The sequence below is a fragment of the Patagioenas fasciata genome, chromosome Z (assembly GCF_037038585.1).
Source record: "Patagioenas fasciata isolate bPatFas1 chromosome Z, bPatFas1.hap1, whole genome shotgun sequence".
Lineage (NCBI taxonomy): Eukaryota > Metazoa > Chordata > Aves > Columbiformes > Columbidae > Patagioenas > Patagioenas fasciata.
The window spans coordinates 17,897,009-17,922,866 of NC_092560.1; the positions used below are offsets into that span (position 1 = coordinate 17,897,009).

Here is a 25,858-nt window from a genome sequence, read left to right on the forward strand (position 1 = left end):
TCTTGTCTTCTTCGTTGCAGTTTTCTGTAAGTACTCACTATCGCATATTGGTGGAGATTCTGGCAGCAAAATACTTTTGGCACTTTTATATCAGATGAGAATATTTTTCCAAATTTGGTGCTGTTGTAATGCCATTTGTCTCTCCTTCACTGACTACATAGGTTGCTTATTTGCTTTGCAGCCTTTTAGGATCCGTTCAGTTTTATTGGGCAGTGATGGGGGGTCTCAACTGCTGGTTCAGCAGTTCCTCATAGTCTTACTGGAAGAACTTTGGGTAAATACGACCTACCTAGGTGAATTATTTGCAGGAAAATTCAGGCTTCCTCTATTTGCTCTCACTTTCTTCCAGAAATTTCTAAATGCATGAAGAACATGCATAAACCTGAACTTTAATTACATCACTTACCTGGTAAAAAGAATATTACCTGCATTGATGTTCATCTCATGGTTTTAACGTGGTTTTTTTTTTTTTTTTTAATTTATTGAAAAAGACTGTTTGGTAAAATTAAAGAATGTTGAAGAGGTAAAAGAAAAGGTGTTTAAGAACTTTTATTTTAGTTCATGATTGAAAAATACGTGAATCTTTCCAGCTTTAAATAATTGACCTTCAAGTACGAAAGTGAAAAGTGGAACCCAAAAGATAGGTGACAAAGAGAAACAAAGGTATTGTGCACATAAAACCAGGAAGTACTTGATAATGTGCTTAAAAATAATCTTTACAGCAACTGTATATTATTATCAAGTATTGATATTCATGGATAGTTAGAGCCAGAAAGGGTCAATATTTAATCCAGTGAGACTTTTACAACCATGTTCTCTGGTCAGTATTGTATCTGAATAAGGATCAGTAATTTGCATGTAACAAAATAAACTTTTCAGAAAAGCACCCAAACTCTATTTGAGTAAATCAAAAGACAGAATAAACAACCAATGATCTGTCTAATATTTTCTCTCTCTTTTTTTATAATTCGGAAGCAGTACACTTTAACTTTCTACCCTGGATCAGTACAGGATGCATGTTTTGTTTCCAAATAAAACCATTTTAATTTTAACATTATTTATATGTGCCTTCTTTTAGTTACAATATAATACCCAAAATTTACTAGCTGCTGAGATTAGCAATGCCTTCGTCAGTGTATCATATGACTAGAAAAATATTACCCACATTTAATATAACAAAGGAGGTAAAAATAATTATGAAGCTTTTCTGAAAAAGATTATTTTCCCTTACAAAGATGTAAGATGGACACAGCACATGTGCTTACCTCTGCCTACATATATCTCTTATACAAGCCGCTCTAGCAATCAGCTTTTCCCATTGAGCATCTTTGTCAACAGACAAAGAGGGCATATCAGACGTTGCCAAGAACTTCTGCAATTCTGGGTAAACTCGATCCTAGAAAATATTTAATTTAACAATTACCATCACACCTTCAAAAGTTAGTGACAGGATTTTCAACTGCTACTACTTTTACATGACTTCTAAATACCGTTTTTATTGCATATCATACTTGACTTTCCTTTATTACTGAAATTTAATGTTACATTGAGATTTAACTGGCTTTTGCAGATCAAATCTCTATTGCTGCTTTATGAACAAAGAAGCAAACTATCGCCATGTAATTCAGGTCTTGTTCTTACTGCACACTATAAAAAGTAGAATGCTGTCCTTCAAACAAATTGTTTTTCCTAATTCCAGTCTGAGACTTGATGAAATGAAAAGCAGGTTTCAGGAGATACATACTATTGAGATTTTTACTAAAACAGGATCTATATTGGCACAACTTCCACCCTTTACTTTACACTAGTGATAATGCAGTACTAGTACAGCGAATATTCCAAAATTAATTTCCTCCTTTGGCTAGAGGTAGTGAAGTTTTTCAACTACACATTATCTCAGTGATGCTACAAGAATTTTCTAACCTGTCTTTCCCATAAGGATGTCATCAGACGCAAAGCAATTGCTCTAAGCTTCGGTGTGCTCCCCAGCATGTGTATCACACGTAGAATCTGAGCTACACAAACCTGAAAGAAATTTTTTAACCAAATGTCACTGTTGTTTCTTATGTCAAAGAACAATAACTAATATACCAATCATTATTTTACAACCAAGTACAACAAGAAGGTAATTGTCCAACTTCAATGTCAGGAAGAAACTGGGAGCCATTTTCTGAAAAATTTTAGTGCATAATGAGTCCAAGAGCATCTTATGATCTATATATAATGAAGATACAGTGCAAACAAAAAAGCACAATGTGCATTTCACTATTTAAAAAAATACCATATCCCATTTGAAACATTGGAAAGTTACGCTAGAGCTCACAAATCAATTATTTAAAGCAAGCTATGCATTGCTCAGTCTAAATATTTTTTTTTTACTAAACAACCTTTTATCGATAAAGTTTTCACTTAAATAAACATTTTCATTCTGACCTTGTGTACACCCAGTGTAGGCAATGTATACAATATATCCTTGTAAAGTGCAGGCTCCAAAGGTCTTCCCAGTTTAAATACGAGAACTGGTATCAGATTTGGGACCTAAAATAAAAAAAAAAAAAAGCAGAAAATAAATATGGAACTAGGTTGCCAACACAGATAACAAACTTCTCCGAACATGTTAGACACTCCTACTTTTTTTGCATTATTTTTTTCTGCTAATGGGAAAGAGAAAGGAAAATTCTGAAGTCTGTAATTTCATAGGACTCACAATTTGTTTCTTTTTAATTTATCAGCTTAAAAACATCTTATTATGCTGGTTCAGCTGGAAGCACTGCAATAATCTAATTTCCACAATAAATTGATTTTTACTTGAAATTCTATTATAGGCACAGTGAAAGGAACATGTAATTGAATGTGGTACATTAAAATACATACCAAATCAACGAAGAAACTATTCCAATTCAGTTTGGTCATTACAGAGGCATTCTGATGATGCTACTATAATTTCCCACAAATTTGTCATATAATACAATTTAATTTACTGCATTATTTGATATATGGTACAAAACTTGCAGAGACCTGTCCTTGAAGTGACAATGAAAGGAGACTTACTAACCTCTACTCCCCTTTTATTTAGATCAGATGTTCAGTATTTTTATACCTGGAGGTTCTTCAGTTATTTTCTTGTGTACGTTCATATCAGTATGTTGTAAAATCAAATCTAGTCATGATGGCCTTGCTTTTTTTTCTCACTTGATTTTATGGATACTTAAAAGTAATTACACAGCACTAATTTACATTCTGCCTTTATACAGTACTAATGATTTTCACTTAGCCACATGGGTTAATCTTCCATAGATAAAAACTTGTGCTAAAAGACAGAAACAGAACACAAACAGAAAAGTTTTACTCAGGCCAAAGAGGCAACAGCACTGCCTAAGAGACAATCAGGTTCATTAGTACACAGAAAGAAAACTAAAATTAACTGATTAAATTAAATAGAAACCAAAAGAAGAGTTGAGGACCAAAGGCTCAGCATCCTCAAAGCAAGAATCCATTTTGGTTAAATCAAGCCTTAGGAAAAGGGAAGCTTACATAGAAAGAAAATAATACAGGAAGAAAAAAAAAATCCCCTTGAAGTTAGGAGACTTGCAGGATGAAAGTAGCTTTATTTCTGGGCACCTGTTGCCCCTTGAGTGTTAAGAAAAAAATTAATCACCTAATTTACTGCTACCTAAATCTTTGAATGATACAAGGTAAATCGCAGGGCCATCAGCAAACAATGGACACTCCATACTTCTGGTGGACAATCATTACCACTAACATAGCAACTGGCATCACCATTTTAAGTCCCAAAATTATCAAGGAGGTCACGTGTGCTTGTCCACTGTGATACATATGTTTTGTTTTCCATACACTGTTAACAGCAGCACGGTTGGAAGATCCTCAGCTCTGAGGATAAGAGGGTTTTGTTAACTCTTTAAATCAGAGCAAGCCCTGACAAATGCTATCATTAATTTATGTTGCACTGGACAAAAAGGCTACATAAATCATCAGTAGTGATGTCACCGATGTCATTATAATGATCAAATTCCCTGCCTAAGTCCCCTCCTTCTGATCTCTCCCCATTGTACCTCTTCCTTTCGCCAGATGCAAGGTCTTAGCGACTCCAACTGTTTGGTCTTAAGCAAGTTCAATGGGCCATTTCCTGCACTTTTCTCAGCTGTAGCTATATTGGACTACGAATATGGCAATCCGACTGAATGACATTCAAAATAAGTTACAATAAAAATAAATTATATTAATAATCCTTAGTTATAAAAGCATTCAAATGATGTAAAGTCAGTCTGCTCAGGCCTAGCCTTCATCAGCTGTGATGAGAAATTCATTCCAAGTCCCATGTTCTCATTAATTTTCTAGTTACCAAGTTTATTCTATACTAAACAGGTATACAAATGAAAGTTCTACAAAGATTTTCACATTCACACCTAGTAAACAGATTCTAAATTTGATTTACTAAATTCTCAGGAGGAGACTAAGTACATGCTATTATAAGGTCAGGTACATATTTCCTTAAAGGTATTGTCCTTCAAAGTTACTTGTTTTGAACTCTATATTCAAACTATAAGATTATGAAAAAAACAAAACATTCCAGCACAGCAAAGCTGCTCCTCTCTCTGTGGCCCTCTTTTAATCGATAAACAATGCCCTGACTAATTTAAATACTAAATTTACACTAAATCTTCATCAAGAGCTGAACAGCTCCAAAAAAGCTGATGTGATGGTTCATTAGCTCCCAGCAGGTAGGAAGCAGCTTCAGAGGGGGAGAGACAGAGACGCACTGCCTGACAACGCTGCCTCCTGCACCCCTGCGCTCCCAGAGGATGTGATGGTTGGGTCAAGCCTGTCATTAACAACCTGAAGAAGAGCTTCAATATTATGGTTTTTGTTTTTAAAATTAACTTGACTCATGATGCCAGGATATGTCAATACTTCTCCTTTTTAAAGTAATATTAAACAGTTGAGACAAAACGCTTTCATTTAATAAACAGGTCTGAGAACCATTTCCACTCTCTGCAATTTGCTGGTCCGATTTATTTTTTCTAAGCTACAGGACAGTTATTCTTCTTCAAAAGCACAAGCTAAGGGAGGATAGCAGGGGAGGAAGATAATCCTCCTCTTCTGTTCCTTCACATTTCCTTACATTTCACTGAAGAGAAATTGTGCTCATGCAGCCCTCATGTCAGAAAAAGGATAGAAACAGCCAGAACACAGTAAGCCCAGTCATGTTCAAAAGGAAAAACTTGTCTCAAAAAAATATAATCCAAATACATTTTAACATATGCTGTCTCCATTTTAAATTCTAAATGCAGGATAACACTTATTATTTCCACCAGACTTTCTTTGCTTGGATGTCTATCCTGGAGGGTTATCTTGGCTCAATTTTAACACTAAGACACCATTTCATGCCCCCTTCCTCCTCAAAAGTCAACCGAAAGGCAGGAAATAAACATCACAGCAAAGTTACGGTTTTTATTTCTGGGAAATGTCAGGCTGAATTTTGGAAGTGAGTGTTAGGTAACAGCACCAGTCTACAGGGTGCTTCAAAAATATGGACCCAGTTTCGAAGCAGTAAATATTTCAGATTGGGTCCATCTTTTTGAAACACCCTGCAGTTCCCCCGTAGGCAAGGCAGTGAAATCAGGTTTTCGAAAGCATTCTGTACTCTAGTGAGCAAGACAAAAGTACTGAACAATTCACACAAATGAAGGAACCAGCTTTTCAGATCCGTGCACAAATAAAGATAATTGTATAACTTTTATAAACAGAAACTTAAGAGCGCTCAATAATCAGAAGCACTTTCTAGAGAACATAAGCTAGGTTTTCAAAAGTTTCCTGTTACAGCAGGATCCTAACCAACAAGCTTCACCTGTGAAGAATCTGTCCACAAAATCTGACTATAATATGACTGTTTCACTACAGCTACTCTCCAAAGTTCACATAATCAGACATAGAACAATATCATCAGGCACCACCTGAGCAGGCCAAGTTCAGTTCAACATATCCCTAGACAGTTTTTTTTTCCCAAATAAAAATGTATTTTACTTTTTTTAATGCATTCCCAGCCCCCAAAGCACACAAAATAATGCCTCTTCAGTTGGGAGTCATTTACCACTAAAATACTTCATTCTAGCAGTTGAAAGACCATAAAAGAATGGGTGTCCTCTAGAGCCTCATAATCCTCTAATAATGGTAATAGATCTTGTGCTACTATTCACCAGTGGCCTTTCAGTCAGACGATTTAATTTCTTCCCTTTGCAGCACAGCTGGTTTCACACAGAGTGTAATAACAGTTTTTGCACAACAGGAAAATTAATCCGATTAGAAGGACTGTATTAAGCCTTTCATGAACAGCATGTGTCAGTGCAGCCTCTGCAGTGATTTAAGACAGCCTAAAAGTCCATGTACTACTTCTTCATTTGTCAGCCTTTTAAAAATATTTCTGGTTTTTCTTCCATATTGCTTCAGACCGTTACTCCAAAATGCCTCAGTCAAAACCCAGATCTAATATAATCACTAAACATGCATCATAGAAAGGCTTTTACTCAGTGAGAAAGGAAGAGGTGCATACACAGAAGTCCACTGTAGGCTCTCTTCATGGAAAGGGTAAGAACACAAAAGAAAACAAGGCATAACCAGAATACTGTCTCCAAAATAATTACAGTAATTATTTTTACATCTGGCAGGGTTTTTTACTTGTTCCATTTATTTACTGCAAAGACAACAGATACCATATAAAAACAACAGTGTGGAAATGGGAGATCCTGTTTGTGAACCCCCTTGTGGAGCTGTAATAAACATGAAAGCAATGAGGACAGCATTCTTGATACTTTGAGACACAGTTCTTCAACTCAGATTTTGTATGGCAGTAACCCCTGGCTTTTCAATTCAATAACCTCAGCTACAACCACTAATCATCTGAACCACAATATAACAGAATTTTACTAGCAGCAGAAATACTGATTGTCTTGCTCACATAGGGAAAAAAAAGGGGAAAAAAAGGGCATCACACAATTCTTTTTATGCTATGACCTTCACGATGACATCTCGGCACTTTCACATATTCTACTGTAGAACAGGCATTCTCCACAGCGTGGCTGCAAAGTTAACACTTCCTCATTTTGCCCTGTGGACACTTTATTTACCTCTTGCAAGCCTAAACTCTGAGGTCTGCTAACTGGATTTAAACATGAATCATAGACATGGAATTCAGAACGTACCTGTATTTACTTGGTTACCCTTTCCTTCCATTACAAACACCTGGCTCTAAACTGAGTGTTCAAGTGCTGCTAATGCTGAAGGAACAGATTCAAATTAATATAGGCGATTCTTTAAAAATAAATTAGGGATTAACAGCCTTTTTTTGTTCTCTTCTTTCCACATCAAATCTCTAAGTTTCTTCTTCTCTCATTCAGAAGTCTTTTAATTACTATGCTGCACACCATCTTCCACTGCATCCTTAAGAAAGTGCCCTACAGACTCAAAATGTTTAACAAGTTTGTTGTGATGAGCTTTTCATTTTCTTAAAGGACATTTTGATCATGGTTTTACCACTTACTTTCCCTAACTTTATAAAGCACCATTTATTTATGTGGAACTGAATACAACACAGAACCAAGTAAAGCAATTCCCTAAGTGCAACTATGCCATCAATAAAAATAGTGGTTGTAGCCATCACACTGCCCATCAAGTTTATTAAAGTAGTTGGTTATTTCCCCCATCCGTGAGCTTCAAATGCTCTCTCCCCCTGTACTAACTACTTTAACTGCAAGAGAAAGACCAGACAAATCCCAGGTAATTCTTTCTGCCTTATGGAGAGCATTGCATCTACTAGAAACAACGTGGTAATCTTTCAGTGCAGTGCTGTGCCGTGCCACCCCGTAATAATCTCTGTGGGCCCATTAAGCAGACTCAGAACTAAAATAAACTTGTCAGAATCAAAACAGATGCCAGGTGATCCCAAGTTCAACTGAGCCAGGTAGTAAGTCCCAGTTTCAAAGCACTGAGATCTTTAAGAATAATAAAAAAAAAAAACTAAAAATCTAATTTAAAAAGATATATTGCTAACTGGTGTCCTTGGTTGCACTTAACTAAGGACTGAGAAGGGAAATATCACTCCAATTAGACACAGTATTCTTCTCATGACAAATTTCCAAATACTATCCAGCAGAATGCCTGCTCTATTACTGATCACACGGATTGATTTATGTGATACTACCTAAAAGACACTCAAATACTTTGCATTGTTTTGCAGAAAGGTATTTTAAAGGCCATGGTAATTTAAAAGACTAAAAGCTCACCATCTGCAGTCCCTGGTCCAGAATGAAATGTGAGCCAGTTAGACAATATCAACAATTCTGCATTTTAAATGTCAGTTTCTAATTCACATGGACTTCCACTGATCATTAGTGGAACAGAAAATACGATGCAGTTTGAACTTCACCTTCTCATTGCATTTGGGCATGAGACATTTTTACCAATGCCAGGAAGGACTTCTCACCAGCCTGAAGGTGGTGAGCCTGACTACTTCTTAATTCTGAAGCAGTCAGACCACCATGGTTAGCTCAAGAGGCTGTGTCCACTGAATTTACTGACTGCATTGCTGAACAAAAGCTTTGGCTTAAAGTAAGCAGAAAAAAAAAAAGCCGGTAAACCCACTCTCCTCGTTCTAAATGTCAAAAACTTTGGGTTAAATTCCTCCTCTCCCAATATATGTGTAAAGCTTGTTATCTCTGCTGACTTGCATTTAAATTTGTCTCTAAAGCTGTTTTTGTGAAGTCAGTGGAGCTATTACAGACTATTCCAATGAAATGAAGAAGTGAATCATTCCCTACAGTTAGATTTCAGGCCGTACTGCTCTGATGTCCTATAACTTCAGTAATTTGCTTTTTGAATGACTATGAAATTGCATTTTGAACAATGTAGTTGTATGCAGATGTACATCTGTTGCAGGTGTCACAACATGTAGCTGTAAGTTACCCATCCTTTTCCTAAAGGATAATCAGTTAATTTACAAAGCCTGGGGCCTGTATCCCTGGTTACAGACTACTTAGCGGACCTGCTAAACTATGCAGAGTTGGGGTGTACTACTCATAATAGTTTTGAATATTGACAGAAAGAAATCTTCAAGAAGAAACTAAGCTAAAGAAGAGATATACAGGTGGTTCTACATCAGCTCAGCTTTGCTTTTACACACAAGTGAAATAATTTTGCTTACTCCTGCCCTTTGAACACAATTAGCTGCTTCCCACTTAGAGCGAAAAAATGAAGTTTTAATAGCTACCTTCACCAAAAAACAAAAATCTAGGTCAACAAAACATCTATAAGCTACCTTAAGCTTTGTGTGTTCCCTCAAAAACCTGTCTTTTGCAGTTACAAGAGACAATACAACTGGAAGAACGTAACAAGATGGATGGATGATGGCAGTGTGGTGGATGTGGTCTACCTTGACTTCAGTAAAGCCTTTGACACAGTCTCTCACAGCATCCTCACAGCTAAATTGAGGAGGTGTGGTCTAGACAACAGAGTAGTGAGGCGGGTTGCAAACTGGCTTAAAGACAGAAGCCAGAGAGTGGTGGTCAATGGTGCAGAGTCCAGTTGGAGGCCAGTATCTAGTGGAGTGCCTCAGGGGTCAGTACTGGGGCCAATATTATTCAATATATTCATTAACGATTTGGACGAGGGAATTGAGTGTACTATCAGCAAGTTTGCTGATGACACTAAGCTGGGAGGAGTGGCTGACACACCAGAAGGCTGTGCTGCCATCCAGCGGGACCTGGACAGGCTGGAGAGCTGGGCGGGGAATAACCTGATGAAATTTAACAAGGGCAAGTGTAGAGTCCTGCATCTGGGCAGGAACAACCCCAGGTTCCAGTATAGGTTGGGGCATGACCTATTAGAGAGCAGTGTAGGGGAAAGGGACCCGGGGGTCCTGGTGGACAACAGGATGACCATGAGCCACCACTGTGCCCTTGTGGCCAGGAAGGCCAATGGCATCCTCAGGTGTATTACAAGGGGGTGGTCAGTAGATCGAGAGAGGTCCTCCTTCCCCTCTACTCCACCCTGGTGAGACCCCATCTGGAATACTGTGTCCAGTTCTCGGCCCCTCAGTTCAAGAAGGACAGGGAACTGCTGGAGAGGGTCCAGAGTAGGGCAACAAAGATGATTAAGGGAGTGGAGCACCTCCCTTATGAAGAAAGGCTGAGGGAGCTGGGGCTCTTTAGTTTGGAGGAGACTGAGGGGTGACCTTATTAATGTTTATAAATATATAAAGGGGGAGTGCCACGAGAATGGAGCCAGGCTCTTCTCAGTGGCAAACAATGACAGGACAAGGAATAATGGGATCAAGCTGGAACACAAGAGGTTCCGCTTAAATTTGAGAAAAAACGTCTTCTCAGTGAGGGTGACAGAGCACTGGAACAGGCTGCCCAGGGAGGTTGTGGAGTCTCCTTCCCTGGGGACATTCAAAGCCCGCCTGGACACATTCCTGTGCGATCTCACCTAGGCATTCCTGCTCCAGCAGGGGGATTGGACTGGATGATCTTTCGAGGTCCCTTCCAATCCCAAACATACTGTGATACTGTGAAGACTGATTTCTGACTGGTGACTTAGGATCACATTGTCACGGTCGAATCACAATTTTCATTGCCCGGAAGTTTCACATTCTTCTACTTGTCACTGATCAGCTCCACACCTCCCCTCTCAACCAGAGCTCTAAATGGCACATAAGAAATAAAGTGCTATTTGCTGGAAATACTATCCTATCCTATGCCTAACATGCCTGTTTATTAATGGATTCCTCTTTGTTTCCTGGAGATAAGACACTGAGATTGCTTACTTTCATGCTACCAGCTCTCCAACCTGTACTTAAATAATATGGTCAATATTTCATGCACCTAAAGCTTTGTACCCAGCAAAATAAGTAAACTTTTTAGCACGGGCTAAAATAGCATATGGTAAGGCCACTTCTACACTAGAGCTGGTAAAAAAAAAAAAAAGAAAAAAAAAAGTCTTAACTGGTGATGTACTTCATGCAATGTCCCCTCAAATCCATTATAGTGCATATAATCCAAAATCCCAGACCTCTGATGACAATAAACTCATGAATTAAACACTTCTAACAGAAACCTTAGCATTGTTAGTAATGCAGAAAAACATTTTCTAACTGCGAATTGTATGACCAAGATAAATCTGTATCCTGAGTTCCGAAGACTAACCTGCACATTAAATGCTCATGGCTTCCACTTCTTTCAGAACAGTTAAGTAACAACTTTTTCAATGAACTCTACACCATGTGCATTCAAAAATATTAGAGCATGCCATTGTACCAGGTCATCAGCAGCAATAGCACCACCATTTGGTAAATGGCTCTCCTAGCATAGGTGTTTCGAATTTTACCATGTCAGGAAATCATAGTGCAATATGTTTATTTCTCCCTGCCACAGACCACCAGAGCCATTGTGATCCAGTATTTTTCACTGTAAGGTTTTAAAACACATGTAGCATTGGTATCTTAAGTTAAATGAAGTGACAAGAAGCAGGCAACAAACTAAAAGGAAGCCAAACATCACATGAAGCAGCAAAAGCAGCTTCAAGTGCCCCCTTGCTACAGCTGTTTGAGGAAGCATCTTTTGCTCCAAGGAAAGTACTGAGAGGTTACGACTTGCTCACATGTTATGATTTCTTCCTGCTTTTTATTTCTCCCTTGTTTTGTGTTATCCAACAATCCACTAGAGAAGGTACAAGGCTATAACAGAATGGAAGAATTTTAAACTTGTAGTTTAAGAAAAATAACTAATCTATGTGCAAGAAAATAACAGGCATTCTAAGAAAACTAGAAAGAACAACTAAATTGACAAATTAAGATGAGGAAAAAAACAAAGAGCACTTAATTTTGCACATCTCCACCATATGCTTTGAGGAGTCCGTTTGAACTTCTAGCAGCTCAGTATCTTCACTGAAGTAAGACTTGTAACACCCTAGAGCAGCTATTCTACATGCAATTCAACAAGGAGTATACCCAAGGACACTGAATAAATATTTCAAAAAGAACTATCCAGGAACTAGAACTTGGTCTTACTTTGAACTGTAAATAAGCTGTGCAGAATTGCAAATTCTTCCTAAAGCAAATATCAACATCGCAGTTCAGGCTTTGTATGAACACTGTCACGGTGACTCTGCAGCCACCTGTGTATTCACTAAAATGAAATACCATGCTAACATTAGCATAGTGATAGCAGTGTGCATAGGACAAAATAGGAACTTCAAAATATCATAAAAAGAGAAAAGGACAACACTTCTGTATTCAATTCACATACAGGCATAGATGCACTATAACAGTAAACTGCCTGCCCAGTAACTTTTTCAGTTCAGCTAATGACATGGTTTGCAATGTGCTAGAGATGTGCTGCAGACTTGGGCTTGTTCAGCCTGGAGAAGAGAAGGCTCCACAGAGCCTTATTGTGGTCTTTCAATACTCAAAGGAGTCCTACAAGAAGGATGGGGACAGATATTTTAGCAGGGCCTGTTATGATAGGACAAGGGGTAATGGTTTTAAACTACAAGAGGTAATAGCTAGACAAGATATAAGAAAGAGAGTTTTTACAATGAAGGTGGTAAAACACTGAACAGGTTTCCCAGAGAGGTGGTAGATGCCCCATACCTGGGAACATTCCACGCCAGGCTGGATGGGGCTGTGAGCAACCTGATCCGGTTGAGATGTCCCTGCTCATTGACTTTTGAAGGTCCCTTCCAACCCAAACTATTCTATGATTCTTCCAGACAAACAACAAACACACTCACAATGCTATGCCACAAGGTGACTCAATGAAAATACTTTAAGACCAACAAAACCTTCCCTTTTTTATTCCTCTCTCCAAAGGATTGTATGTGTCCGTTTCCTCAAGCTGTAGAATAAACACCATGAGTTAAATGTGTTTGGAGGTTACATATTTCTTAGAAACTCAGCTACAGCTGGTTGGGTTAAGATGTAAATAATACATTTCTTTCTTTCTTTCTTTCCAGAGCAGTGATCCTGCAGTTAACGTAAATTACTCACAGTTCTGATCAGTAATTCTACAGCAAAACCCTGCAGTTTTCTCCAGGTTGAAAATTGGATTTTTCAATCTGCTACTGTGTCTCTGAACAGGAGTCAGAATTATTTTTCCACATACCATCCAAAAATCAAACCCTTATCTTCTATCAGAGGTTACAAATTTAAAGACAGAAAACAAAAAACCTGGAACTAGAATAATTTAGGCTAAGAAATATAACATAATTAATCCCCACAAAATCTAATTACAATGCAAAAAGTATGACTAAATATAATGCTAGAAATACAGTAAAGTTAAAATGAAAATACATCTGTCAAACTGAGAAAAAAAAACTTTAAAGAAATCATATGCTGTCAAATCTGTATCAATTGCAGTGCATTATGAAACAGACTCACACAAGAACACAACGAAACAAAAGGTTAGCCTGAAAGAGGTTTGAGAATAGACACAAAAGGTTAACAGCAAGCAACTCGGAAGAGATGAAGCTGTCACCTGTTTTAAAAACTTCTCTTGCTCAATAATAATTATCTCCCAAACCGCTGTATGACAGGCCCGGTTCAGCACAGCATTTCAGCATGTGTTCAACAGCAAGCACTGCTTCCCTGGATTAGAACTACGATGCTCAGCACCATAAGTCATCAAGCACGTATCCCGTAAGCTGTATCCTTTTCCAACTACTGTGCTGCAATGCATGATAACTCTTCGAGACAAAAAGCAATCTAAAAAAAACCTGAAGCAAACAGAGCTTGTCTTTGGGGCACACCTGGAATTTGGAGCAACACTTCTCCCTTCCCTACGTTTTTTTACTATTTTACCATAAAGATATGATTGTTTCTATATAACACCTCCTGCATTACCTATTATTGTTTCCAGATATCCCCATTTATCTTTCCAGGTTATGTAGATAAGTCTAGCCATACTGCATAATTCTGGTTTGAAGTCAGTACTGAGGCAGACAAAGACTATGCACATATTTTTAAGAAGCAAGAATAAAGACATCACAAGAGACTTGGCAGTGTTCCAGTAACCACAAAAGAACACAGAGAATAATTTATGGGGTCAAAGTAAGAAATGGTTTAGTAGCCTCTTTTCAACTTCCTCATATAGTATAGTCAAACTTATTAGATAATGTCAACAAATAGCCAGTCTTTTTTCCTAAGCCTAAACAACTAAAAAATATTTCAAAACAGAGACATAATACATATTTTGCTGTAAGTGACACACAAAGGGTGAGTTCCAGCCAGGTGGGGGTATATGTGTGTGCACATGTGCTTCAGGAGCTGCTACCAGCTGCTACCAGTAACTGTGTTCCAGGGGCCACCCACTCTGCACATTGATTGTCTATGCCCCATTGCTGGAGGGATCCATACTCTACATACCATACATTGTACATATGTTCCCACCAGTAGAACTCCCCCCTGCTCAGCCAGAAAGTGGAGCAGGATGGGGCCCCTGGTGCTGTTTTGTGTCCTGAATGTTCTGTGTGTCTGCATTATATACATGGAAGCACAGGCATGTGCACGTACTTACTGGGAACAGAGGCACAGCCTTGCCACTTGCCGGACCTGGGTCATGAAGCTGCGGCAGCCTTCCCTCTCTCAAGCTGCAGAACCCAGCCCAATTCCTCTACCAAAATCCACTAACAGTAAGCTTTTACCTGAGAACAATCAGCCTTGGCTATTTCTGTAGTAGCCTGGAGTACATCACGAAGACAGTCTCCGTTCTCTTGGATCAGTAGGTATGCCAGTAGAAGAAAAACATGGGCAGGGACTTGAGTTGTCACAGGTAGCAGTGATTTCACTGAAGATAACCAGTTAGTAATGGCAGACTTCTCTTTCATGAGCTCTATGATCTTCCAGGTTGTATACAATGAGCTGTAAGAGCTCATTATGGGGAAAAGGAGTTTGCAGGACACCTGAGAACAAGTGAAACAAACAAAACCCTCAAACAAATATGGTAACATGAAAGAACAAATTAAAAATATAGCTAATCCAGTTCTGTCATCCTAAACAAATATTTCTTTAGGGTCCCAATGCAATAAATGTAAAGAATAAATTGCAATACACTTCTTTACAGTCCTTTATACAGAAGGATTGCAACAACAATGTTTGAATGGGTTGCTAACTCCCTATTCAGGAGTTCCCCCTTGATTTGGCATCCACCATTCCTGTTCCTGCTGGTAACTGCAGCGCTACTTCCTCACTAAAATGGACACAATAAAACTGGAATACATTAAAGCTTCCATTCCTGACAATGACAGGTGCATCAAAAAAGTTTAAGTATCATCTAAATTAGTTTAATGAAATCCTCTTAATTTTTTATAGTACTTAATAAAACGCCACAGTTAAAGTTAATCTGACTTTACGTTTTTGTTCAACTGTTTCACTTCTCGTAACAAAATACTCTATAGATGCAGTCACGGAAGATAACATTTAGAAGCAGGAAAGTATTAAAATATAAATGCAGAATCCTCCTAACTCAGGTTTTTATGCATGTAAGAATATATATTTTAAAGCTCCTGCACATTAATTGCAGAAGTTCAGTGTTTCGTGAAAACAAAGCTTAATCCAAGACCAGCTGTCTCTTCTCTATTAATTCTTCCTTTAGAAAACGCAATATTTTCAGAAACGTCTTTCCATTATCAAGACAGTAGTTGGCAGGCAGTAATTAGACGAAGAAGATTTTATAAAAATCATATTAAGAAAGTATTTGAAAAGAGGTCTCCAAATGAACATTAAAAATGGAATCCAGACCCCAGTAGGGGTCACACATATGAAGTCCTTCTCAAGCATCCAGGCATAATGCAGCAAAACTGTTAAGTGCATCGCCTACCTGCCCCAAAAGGAGGAGAAAACCTTATAACTTTACCAGTTCCTTTTTATCCTTCACACCTTCTTCCTGCAGTATTTCCAAAATATTTACAGCCAGCTGGTGCCTGGTAGTTCCAGAGTCATCCTCTGATAGACAGTCTCCAACTGTTGTAGAAGACAAGATCTGCAGCACAGGCATCAACAAAGTAAGGGCTGTGGTTGGTATGTTCTGGGTTTTCGAACAGGAAAGCAGCTTGTAGGCTATTTAAGACAAGACGGGAAAAAACCAAAGATCACATAGGGTAAGAAGAACTAACATAATTTGTACTTTTAGGCATGACACATTTCTAGGAAACACTCTGGTCAAGCAAAGTAATGATGTCCAGAATTATGGTACATGTATAGAAGAGCTAAAGCACAAAAGATTTTTTGGTAAAACTCCCATTTTATTTAGAGACCCATACATTTCTGTTTTTTGCAGCAAAGTACCTCATGGCAGCAAGAAATAAAATAATAGAACGTAGCACAGTCCTTCTCTTTTACTGGAATAACTCCACTAACTGCAACCACTAAGTCAAAAGCTCAGCCAGACATTGCCATGACCATCAGGCCTGCTATCTTCAGATCTGTCAAAGGAAATCATTCAGGATGCACAAATCTCAGCTGAGAATATCCTGTTGTTGACTCAAAAATGAAACAGGTAAGCTCCAAGATAAGGAGGGAGCTTAGAATACAGTAACATACATGGAGAAAGTCAGTGCAGCAGGAAAATTTATTAGATCAAATGGTAGTTTTTAAATTCAGAAGAAATTTCATCACCCAATCTGACTTCAGAGGAATGCAGTGCTTATTTTCATAAATATGAAGAAACAAAGACACCATCTTAAGTGTGCTGATTCCTCTTTCATAACAACAGCTTTACCTAGACTCAAGACAGACTTCTGCTGACTTTCTGGTGTCTGCAGCAGTAGAAGTGCTAGCCCAATTATACACTGTTCCACTGGAAATTCCTATAAGGAAAAAAGAAAGAGGTTCAAGTCTTCTTTGTTTTTCAGTGGCATTAAACAGTACAAATGGGCAACAAACGAAACTCTGTAAGGAGTTTCTCCATGAACTGCAGTGAATGCACATACAGTGACACAGCGCATGCAATGAAGAATAAGAATAGCATAAAACTAGTATTTGAACTGAGTAGCTACAACATTCTAATTCATTCAAACCACTTTGGCTCAGTTTAAACCAATTCCCATACTGAACGGTTAACTGACATATACAGATTCAGTTAAGTTTTGCCTTTTGAAGGTATTCAACCAAGAAAAAGCAAAGTAGAAGTTTTTGAAACAACACTGGTCACTTGCAGATGAATGCCATGCAAGAGTGTTTCTAAATAATACCTTAAACATGATATTCTTTAAATTTAATACAACTATTTTATTTTTTCCCCATGAACTCTTACCTCCTTTAAGAGCTCAAAGTTGTCCTCTATTAAAGAGATCAAAGATGAGCATTCGCCTGTTAGATTTAAACACACTTCACAGAAGCATAACAGTTGCAGGCAAAACTGTGATAATTGAACTTTCCAAAACACTGGATGATGGAGTAGCCTGAGGAATAGCTCTTGCAGAAAAAACAATGCTTCTGTAACTTGCAGTAAGTCTTTAAGCTGTCGAGAGGTAGTTAAAAAACAAAACACATTCTGGTTTAGTTCCCCTTCCTTTTCTATGCTGAATTCCTCAAGTTCAGAATTAGTTCTATTAGCTCTGCAATGCAAACATTACTAAGACTTTAAAGAAACACGTTTATAAACTAAACCCAGGAATCTCTTATCCAACTTCCCTGAAAAAACAACAGATGAACCGTTAGTTAATGTTTTGAAATAAAATTAGAAACATGTGAAAGAATAAAAATATTTCTTGCAGCTGATGAAAAAAATCCCTTTTTCCTCAAAAACAATGGCAAATTAATTCAGCTCTCAGGGTTCTCTCAGCAACATAAACAAATTGTGTGGCGCTTTCACATAGCAGGTAAATAGTCTTGTAATTAAAACATCTCAAAAGACAGACAGTGGTGTTATCTGCTTCTAAAGCACCATGCAATCTATCTACTACCAAAATAAAAATCTGAAGTGCAATAGCCAAAAGCAGTATCTTCATACCTGGAAGCCATGTCAAGACATTTCAAGATGCAGGTTGCCTCAAAATCCTAACGTGTTACACAAGAGCATTTGTGCTCTTGAAAATCTTAGTTCCAGACAAACCCTGCTATTCCAATCCAAAGTCTGGAAGTCAGCGTTAACGATAACATCCTAACTTTTAGTCTCTATTAATAATCTGCTTTAATCAGAAGCGTCATGTCCATGGAATTTTTCAGCAGAAAAATCTGCAGGTGATGAGCTGTACCTTTTGACAGCTTGGTTGATATTGTCAGACAAAATGACTAGGAAGCATTTCAGCATTTATACGATACAGAGAGTTAAATAAGGCTAGGCTTAAAAGAAGTATAAGAAGAACCTGAGATTCAGAGAAGGAAGGAGGAATGATGGGTTATGAAACAGCCCATCAACCAGCTTCTTGAACAAAGTATTTCTCTTTCTATTGTAAAAAACATTCAAGCATTAATCCGAGATCTAAAAAAATGCAACAGCTTTCTAGTTAAAAAAACAAAAAAGAGCCAACAAGCACAGAGAAAAGAAAGGTTTGTAACAAATTTTTTAAGTCTCCTTCACTGTCATGTTTACAGCCAAATGTTACCTAGTCAGACGCTTGGTCATACATTCAAGGACACAACGTTATACTGATGTTCAGGTAGAATCAAAACAAAATCAGAAATGTCCCTGTGACTAGAAAAAGTCAGCATGTACCTGTCATCACAAAGAATAGACCTGAACCAAGATAAACGTGTATAATACAAGTTACTATTTGTCCAAAAAGATTGTGAAAAGTAGACTTTACTAGTAAAATCCCTCAAGAGGAAGATGCTATCAAATATCCTCATATCAAACCTATTCAGCTCTGAATTATTGATTTTCTAAAACTGTCTCTCTATGGTAATAATACCATAGCACCTCGTGTTTAACTGAATATATATGAAACTGAAGATTTTGCTCTCATATTAAAGAAGGGAAAGATAACATAGGCACAAAAAAGCTTAATCAATGTCACAGTAAAGCATGAGGCAAAGCAGAGCCATTAACTTTAACCAACACCCTAGACCCCTAACCAAAAGGGACAGAAAGATTAAATTCTTAGTTCCTAGCCAAGTACCACCGTGCGAGTTAAAAATACTTTAAAAAGCTTCAGGATATTCCAGAGGGCTTATGTTTTGTCTTTATATAGACTAATCCCCTTCTGTTACAAAAAGTGAAAAAGGAATAATCTAGTAGTACTTAAATCATGCTTCTCATACAGTTTGTTTCATTTTAAGATTATCATGTTAAGTTAAAAATTGCATGTTTTTGACAAATTTCTTATCATTTACCAACATTCTTTCATGAATATCTCTATAAGTTTATTGTCTGTTTACTGAGACAAGTAGCAGCAAATAATTATGGCAAACGTGTTTCAATTAACACTGTATCAGGTGCACCAGATTTGAACAACTAAAAAGTTTCACCTTCTACCAGAAAAAGACATTTTTTGAGATTTTTGTACTACCAACAAATCAGCTCTATAAGAAGTAGAAGAGAATGCTATATTTGCACACTTGAAAGGCATCAATAATAATGTTATCATTGCTTTGTTAGCATTTATTTGTAAAAGGTGGGGCCAGATAACAACTCTACCTGGAGGTGTGTAATCAAATCACAGAGGAGCTGAAGAATCTGGCATTCCAGCACGGAAGGTGTTTCTTTGTGCTTTGGACCATGAGGCTGAAGTAAGACCTTAAGTAGACCCATTCGCAGTTCAGCATATTCCCGCAGCTGAGATGGTTCACAATACAGGTATCTTAAGAACGGGGCCATTATGCCAACACATGAACTCTGTGCCCTGCAAGAAACAAGTTGGTCAATACTGCTTTCTACTGAAAACTTAAGAAACAACAAGGAAAACCCAAGCAATGTGACATTCCCTGCAATAATTTACAGGATGCAATTAGCAGAAAGCTGTTATTAAAGGCATTACTAATCTCACAAAAAACCTTTGACTAATTTGCACAAAGCTTTGTCAAGAGACCTTATATAGCAACTATAGAATGAAATGCAATCGTGAAATGACTCAATATTTAAGCATGAATACCATTCAATATGTACTTGCAGATCATGACACTCATATTTTTTTTCTCAGCAATTCAAGAAAATGGCTTTCCTTGCTGAATATCAGCTCTGAATACCATCAGACACTAGTGTGCTGTTCTGAAGTAGCATTCAGACAAGACTAATCAAAACCAGCTTTTTAAAACACATAAAATGAAATTTCAATTAAGAGGAGGCATCTATTCCTTGCCAGTTTTTGCCAATGGTCTTAAACAATAACATGGAACAGGATCTGACTTAACCAAGATGCTTTCCCAGTAAAAAAAGTATCTCAGAACAATTATTTCAGCTTGACCATGTTAGGAATACCAGCTGTTCTTGACTCTATTAAAACAACGAAATAAAGCTAATAATCAATGCATTAACAAATATACAGGGAATCAAAATTTGAAGTCAGCTTTAAACAAGACTCAGCCCTGATACAGAGCTTTACAAAAAACTCAGTAATAGATCTACATCGACATATGTGGCGCTTGTTGATGTCACACTTAGGGATATGGTTTGGTTTGGACTTGGCAGTGTTAGGTTAATGGTTGGACTCTGTTCTTAATGGTCTTCTCCAAACTAAATGATTCTACGATTCTATATTCTCTGTCCAGAACTTTATTCCACAGAAACCTTCACATAAAAAGCAGCAAAGGAAGTTCACAACATTTTCTTTTTGAGCAAGAACAACTCCTATTTTTATTCAAAACAAGCCACAGGCAAAAAATCCACAGTTCATTAGACCATTCATCTGACAGAATGTTTCACAAGTCCCAGATTTAGTAGCACAGTGGAAGAAAAAGTCTGCAAACAGTATTTTAAAAATACTCTATGAACTAAATTGAATAAAACACACTTCTGCTTCAAAGTCTTACGTTGATCAGCTAGTCTAGGTCCACTAGTAATTTAACAGATCAATAAACTTATTTGTTCACTCAGAGCAGCAGGATACAGAAGTCAATTTCACCATACAATTACTCTGTTGGATTTGTATGAGTCTTCCAGAACACAGAAGAGGCACTTTTTATCTGAAAAGCACACATTTAGGTGCAAAATCACTGAAAACATTCAGTTCTACAGCTGCTACAGCATTTGGTATCTTACCCTGAGTATTTATTGGAGGTAAGCATGAAGAAATGTTGAAATTGTTGGTAGATTGGATATATTTTCATTGCTAAAGAGACTTTATAATAAGGGTGTGCCACTATTTTTTCCATTTTTTTAAAATCAAGATGTATACATCCTTTTTAAAGATCTCATCCTTTACTGTGAGAGAAAACTGTCTCTGCTTTCCTTTTTTCATGTCGTCATTTTGTATAGATGAGTTATGCCTGCATGCTAGTCATCTTTTCTGCCCAAGCAAGCAAAATCTTGACAAAACAAATAATATAAATTGCTTATTTAAAAAAATAAAAAAATACAAAGGTGCTATCAAACTTGCACCAATTTTTCAACATCCATAGAAATTATTTCAACATAAAAGAGTTTTAAAGAACTATAAAACCCACTTTTGGTGGATTATGCTAGTATTTTATTAATATTCTATTTTTAACCTTTAAATGGTATCCTTAAGTTCTATAATTATCCTTTTCAAAAGACAGAATTCTCACTGCTTATTGCAGCTGCCTTCAAGAAAAGAGTTACATTGATATGATTCAGTTATCTACATTTGATATTTTTAAATTATTTATTAATTTACCTCTCTGGACACTCATGGAAAAATACTGTTATCTGCTGCAGTAGAACTGGCCAGCAATCAGGTCTGTTTTCAAGGACATTGACAAACGGATGAGGAGTGTTCCTGAAACACAAAGAAAAAGACATTTGTATCTATAATGCAGAAAGCAAGTGTGCAAAATAACTATGTTCAAAATAAAAGCAGCTGTAGAAATAGACAGTTTAAGCCTTTGGCATTACCAGCTCCCTGTACCAGCTTTGCCAAGACTGCTATACTGTCAAAAAAGGCCATTTTATAGGAACTTTGGGAAACAGGATTAAAAAAAGTCTCTATCGGAAAAATATTTTTTTAATTTATTTTTTAAAAATAAATGTCTAAGGATCACTGTTCAAATGTGTGGCCTGATTTGAGTCATTGGTAGCAGCACTAGACTCTAGCAGCAGGCTCCAAGAAATGGCCACAGAAAAATCTGAACTATATGTCACACACCAATCCAGTCTTTCAAGCATAGGCACAAATCTTCAGCACCTGACAAAAATTGAGGTGACCATTGTATCACTTACTCATTTAAATGTGCTCCAATTTTTTTTTTTTTTCAGTGAAAGAAAGAGGAAAGGAGAAGGCTGGTCATACCACCAGCCTAGAGACATCCAGTTTACTGCCAGCCCTCTGACAATGATTGCATCTGAAAATGTCACTGAGGCCTGGTAGTCACTGGTTCTTCTCAGATAAATCTATCACCAACAGCTTCCCTACCTCCAGAGTCAAGGGCTGAAGGCCATCTACACTACCTAGAAGTGTGATGCTTGCATCAAACAGTGACTGCCCTTGTAGCGGAGGAAACCTGGGCAGGAGGGCAGCCTGAGGTATATAATTTGTTCTGTCAGAAGCAAAATGAAAAAGTCATTTGACTAGAGTAAATCAGCTTATGAAAGGACTGAATATAAGAATCTGAACATTAAATAGCCTGGAGAGGTGGGAAACTGGAAAGAACGGGTGATGTGAAGGCAGGTTCATCACCACCTCCATCTCTTCCTGCTAAAGTCTACCCACTGCCCTTGCTGTGACTGGCCTCCTTGTGAACACCTGCCTGCTAAGCATCCATATTTCCTTCAATTTTGTTTCCTGCTTCAGCCAACTACAAGCAGATACCAACAGCTTAACAGCAGACAACCAGATACTTCCCTGCGCTTGGAGCAGAAACAACTTTCCTAATAGCAAGACAGATAAGTTGGAAGAGTCTTGCCAGTTCCCAGGAATCTGCCAGACACATGGAGGAGAGCAGGGCTGCACAAATAAATGGAAAGGCAACAAACGCACACACACTGCACACATCTGGCAGCCACAGAGGAGGGCAGCATACATTTAGGAAATGCAGGTGCTGCAGACCACCACCTTAAGTTTGGGTAACCATCTTTCCTGTTCACGTCCAACAAATCTGTGCTACACACCAGAGAGACTTTCAGTCAATTTTACCTGTACAACACTAGATGATATGAAAGCAACCAACTGGAGTGGCACATCTCAAGAGCACCTGTCTCAGTTTCTGACTCTTATCATGCCGTTTAAATAAAAGAGAAAGAATTAAAAAAAAAAAAAAAGAGAGAGAGAATAGAGAATGACAGCACACACCCCACGCCTCTATTAGAACATTAAGGCTTCTTGCATGTGTTTAAAGGCCAATTGACTTTCATGCATGTGACCTGTGTCACCTGAAGGGTAGCAGGTATGGCACACTGCAGTGAAGAAACTGTTAGTTTTCTTGATACACTGTTAATTTTACTACAGGGAGCGATACAGCCTTTTAGAAAGGATTTATAATGGTATTTGGTTGGTTTGTTATTGTTGTTTTAAAAACCTGTTAATAGAAAGCCCCAGATCTGAGGCAGTCTTTTTATTACAGAAGACAACATTCATTGAGACACACTCATATTCAACAGCATGGTGCTACGACACAACCTTCACCTTCAGCAGCACCAAACCAACCCCGGCTCCAGGTGCGATCTGCAGGAATCCCATGAAAACATTAAAAATGTGTATCTGATTTTTTCCACTACATAGCAAATTTGAATTGCATAACATGATGGTGTATTAAGGCTTCCTTTGAGTGATCTAAAGAGGTAACACCTACCCGCTAAAAAGAGGAACACTTAAGAGTTACGTTATGCCTATTAGGATACTATTTCTGAAAAAAAAAAAAAAATCTAGCAGACATATCCCTTATTATGTTATTTTTACATTCTTAATGTCAACATTGTTTGAATTCTGGGCAATTGACTCGTTTTGAGAATAATCAGAGAGTAATTAACATCACCATTAGCTGAATGAAAGACCTGCCAAGTTAAGAAAGAGCGTTACAGAATATTGTACATAACTAATGGCTCATTTTCTTCTCGATTTTGTCAGAATAGAGCTAACACACAAGGAAACTGGGAATATCTACTTCAATAGAAGACAATAGTCAACTATACGACTCCCTGAATCTTGCAGCTGCACAACTCAGGTAACAGCACATAACTGCAGCACCCCTATATGCTACAAAACTCAGAATTCTGAAATACCCGAAGAGAAAATATTATTATAAAATAATAAATTTTGGTCAACTGCCTCTCTTCAAAAGCTTTGAATTACATTGGATCTTAAGATGGGAGCATGTAGGAAGTTTGCTCTGGGTGACAAAACACTTCCTGCCACAGAAGGATGTTCACAAAGCAAAAAGTGCTGTTAATATGCTTAAAGTATCAAGCAAAAGCTTGTATTTACTGTGAAAGACTTGACTGCACTGCTCAGGACATCTAAATTATGACAGTATTTACAATATACCTCGTCAGCAAGAGGTTAAACCTGATTCTGGTAATTTCTATGTAGACAAGAAGATAACTGTGCCTTTAAGAAAACAGCAGAAACCCACACGAATGCAATAAAGTGAGATAAAGAACACTGCTGCTAAGTCATCTCCATATACAGACACAGCCTGTACACTACCAAGACTCGCAACTATGACCACAAATCCATCTTCAAAAGCTATTTGCCATGAACACAGCAAATAACACTAATTTATTGTCATAATACATAAATATGAGGAAGTAAATATTCTTAGTAAGGTGACCTAAATTGTGGAAGTAATTACAAAAATCAATAATAAAGCTGAAAAACTACAAATACTGTCTGAGCAATAAAATCAAGGAAAATCACCACTCATAAGGGCTAACAGAACTGAAAGTAATTAGAAGGCTCTTGTATCTAAAGACAAAAGGAAATTTATCAATGGGCTCTGATATCGTATGTCTGGCACATCTTTAATGAAGTTTAAAAGAGAGGAAATTTAACATATTGTATTTAAATCTTTATAAAAGAATAATTAGAAGCTTTCTGGTTACTCTGTTAGAAAAAAGCCAGTTAAATTTGAAGGTGATGTTGTGCTAAGATTATAAGACCATATACACACCCAGGAAGAAGAATTAAAAATAAAGTATCTGGACAATCTCTTCAGGAGCAGATATTTAGCTTTCTGCCTGGATTAACTGAATAGCTTTCAAGCTAACACTGTTTTAGCATTTAGAGAAATCACATGAACAAAGAGGAGAAAATATAACAAACTCTGCTTCCAAACCACTCAGCAGCATGAAAGCATAAGAGCTTTGCATGCCTACTGATCCATATTTTAACATAAAGAACATTAGATGAGATTCTATTGGGACTTGCCAAAAAATTACTTTGGAAAGTAGGATAAGTATCGTAGTCTAATGGGTATGGGGGCAGGAGGAAAGGGGCACCAATCGCAGTAAATTTCAGTCTCATTACTGAAGTCTTTTGCGGCTTACAACTGGCAAAATTCCAAAGGCTGCAGGTCCCATCTCACTTCAGTGTTGTATTCAGTGTAGAGAAAATTTACCTCAGCTCTCTGTGCAATGTGCTCCACTGCTTACAGAGGAACATTTTTCCTTATATCCAGTCAGAAACTCCTGGTTTCAAAATTTACGCTCACTGTCTATTGTTCTTCCACCACGTATCAGGCTCTGCATTCTTGGTAACCTTTCTTCTTTATCTATCAAAGGCTTTGATAGTCTGGGGAGGTCTT

At 37.6% G+C, this 25,858-nt stretch overlaps 1 protein-coding gene across 4 annotated transcripts in view; it reads right to left on the reverse strand.

The window, feature by feature from the left end:
- The window catches only part of FOCAD (focadhesin), a 110,942-nt gene that overhangs the window by 60,534 nt on the left and 24,550 nt on the right, over positions 1 to 25,858 (reverse strand). For all 4 annotated transcript variants that reach the window (XR_011736651.1, XM_071802588.1, XM_065860805.2 and 1 more), the window contains exons 6-14: positions 21,799 to 21,900; positions 19,644 to 19,848; positions 17,319 to 17,525; positions 16,785 to 16,872; positions 15,921 to 16,123; positions 14,710 to 14,967; positions 2,434 to 2,538; positions 1,924 to 2,025; positions 1,266 to 1,396 (exon numbers count right to left, since the gene is read on the reverse strand). Coding sequence is in view for 3 of the 4 variants with exons in the window: in XM_071802588.1 (XP_071658689.1) it covers positions 1,266 to 1,396; positions 1,924 to 2,025; positions 2,434 to 2,538; positions 14,710 to 14,967; positions 15,921 to 16,123; positions 16,785 to 16,872; positions 17,319 to 17,525; positions 19,644 to 19,848; positions 21,799 to 21,900 (1,401 nt within the window). In the remaining variant the exon portion in view is untranslated. The remainder of the gene's footprint in view (positions 1 to 1,265; positions 1,397 to 1,923; positions 2,026 to 2,433; positions 2,539 to 14,709; positions 14,968 to 15,920; positions 16,124 to 16,784; positions 16,873 to 17,318; positions 17,526 to 19,643; positions 19,849 to 21,798; positions 21,901 to 25,858) is intronic.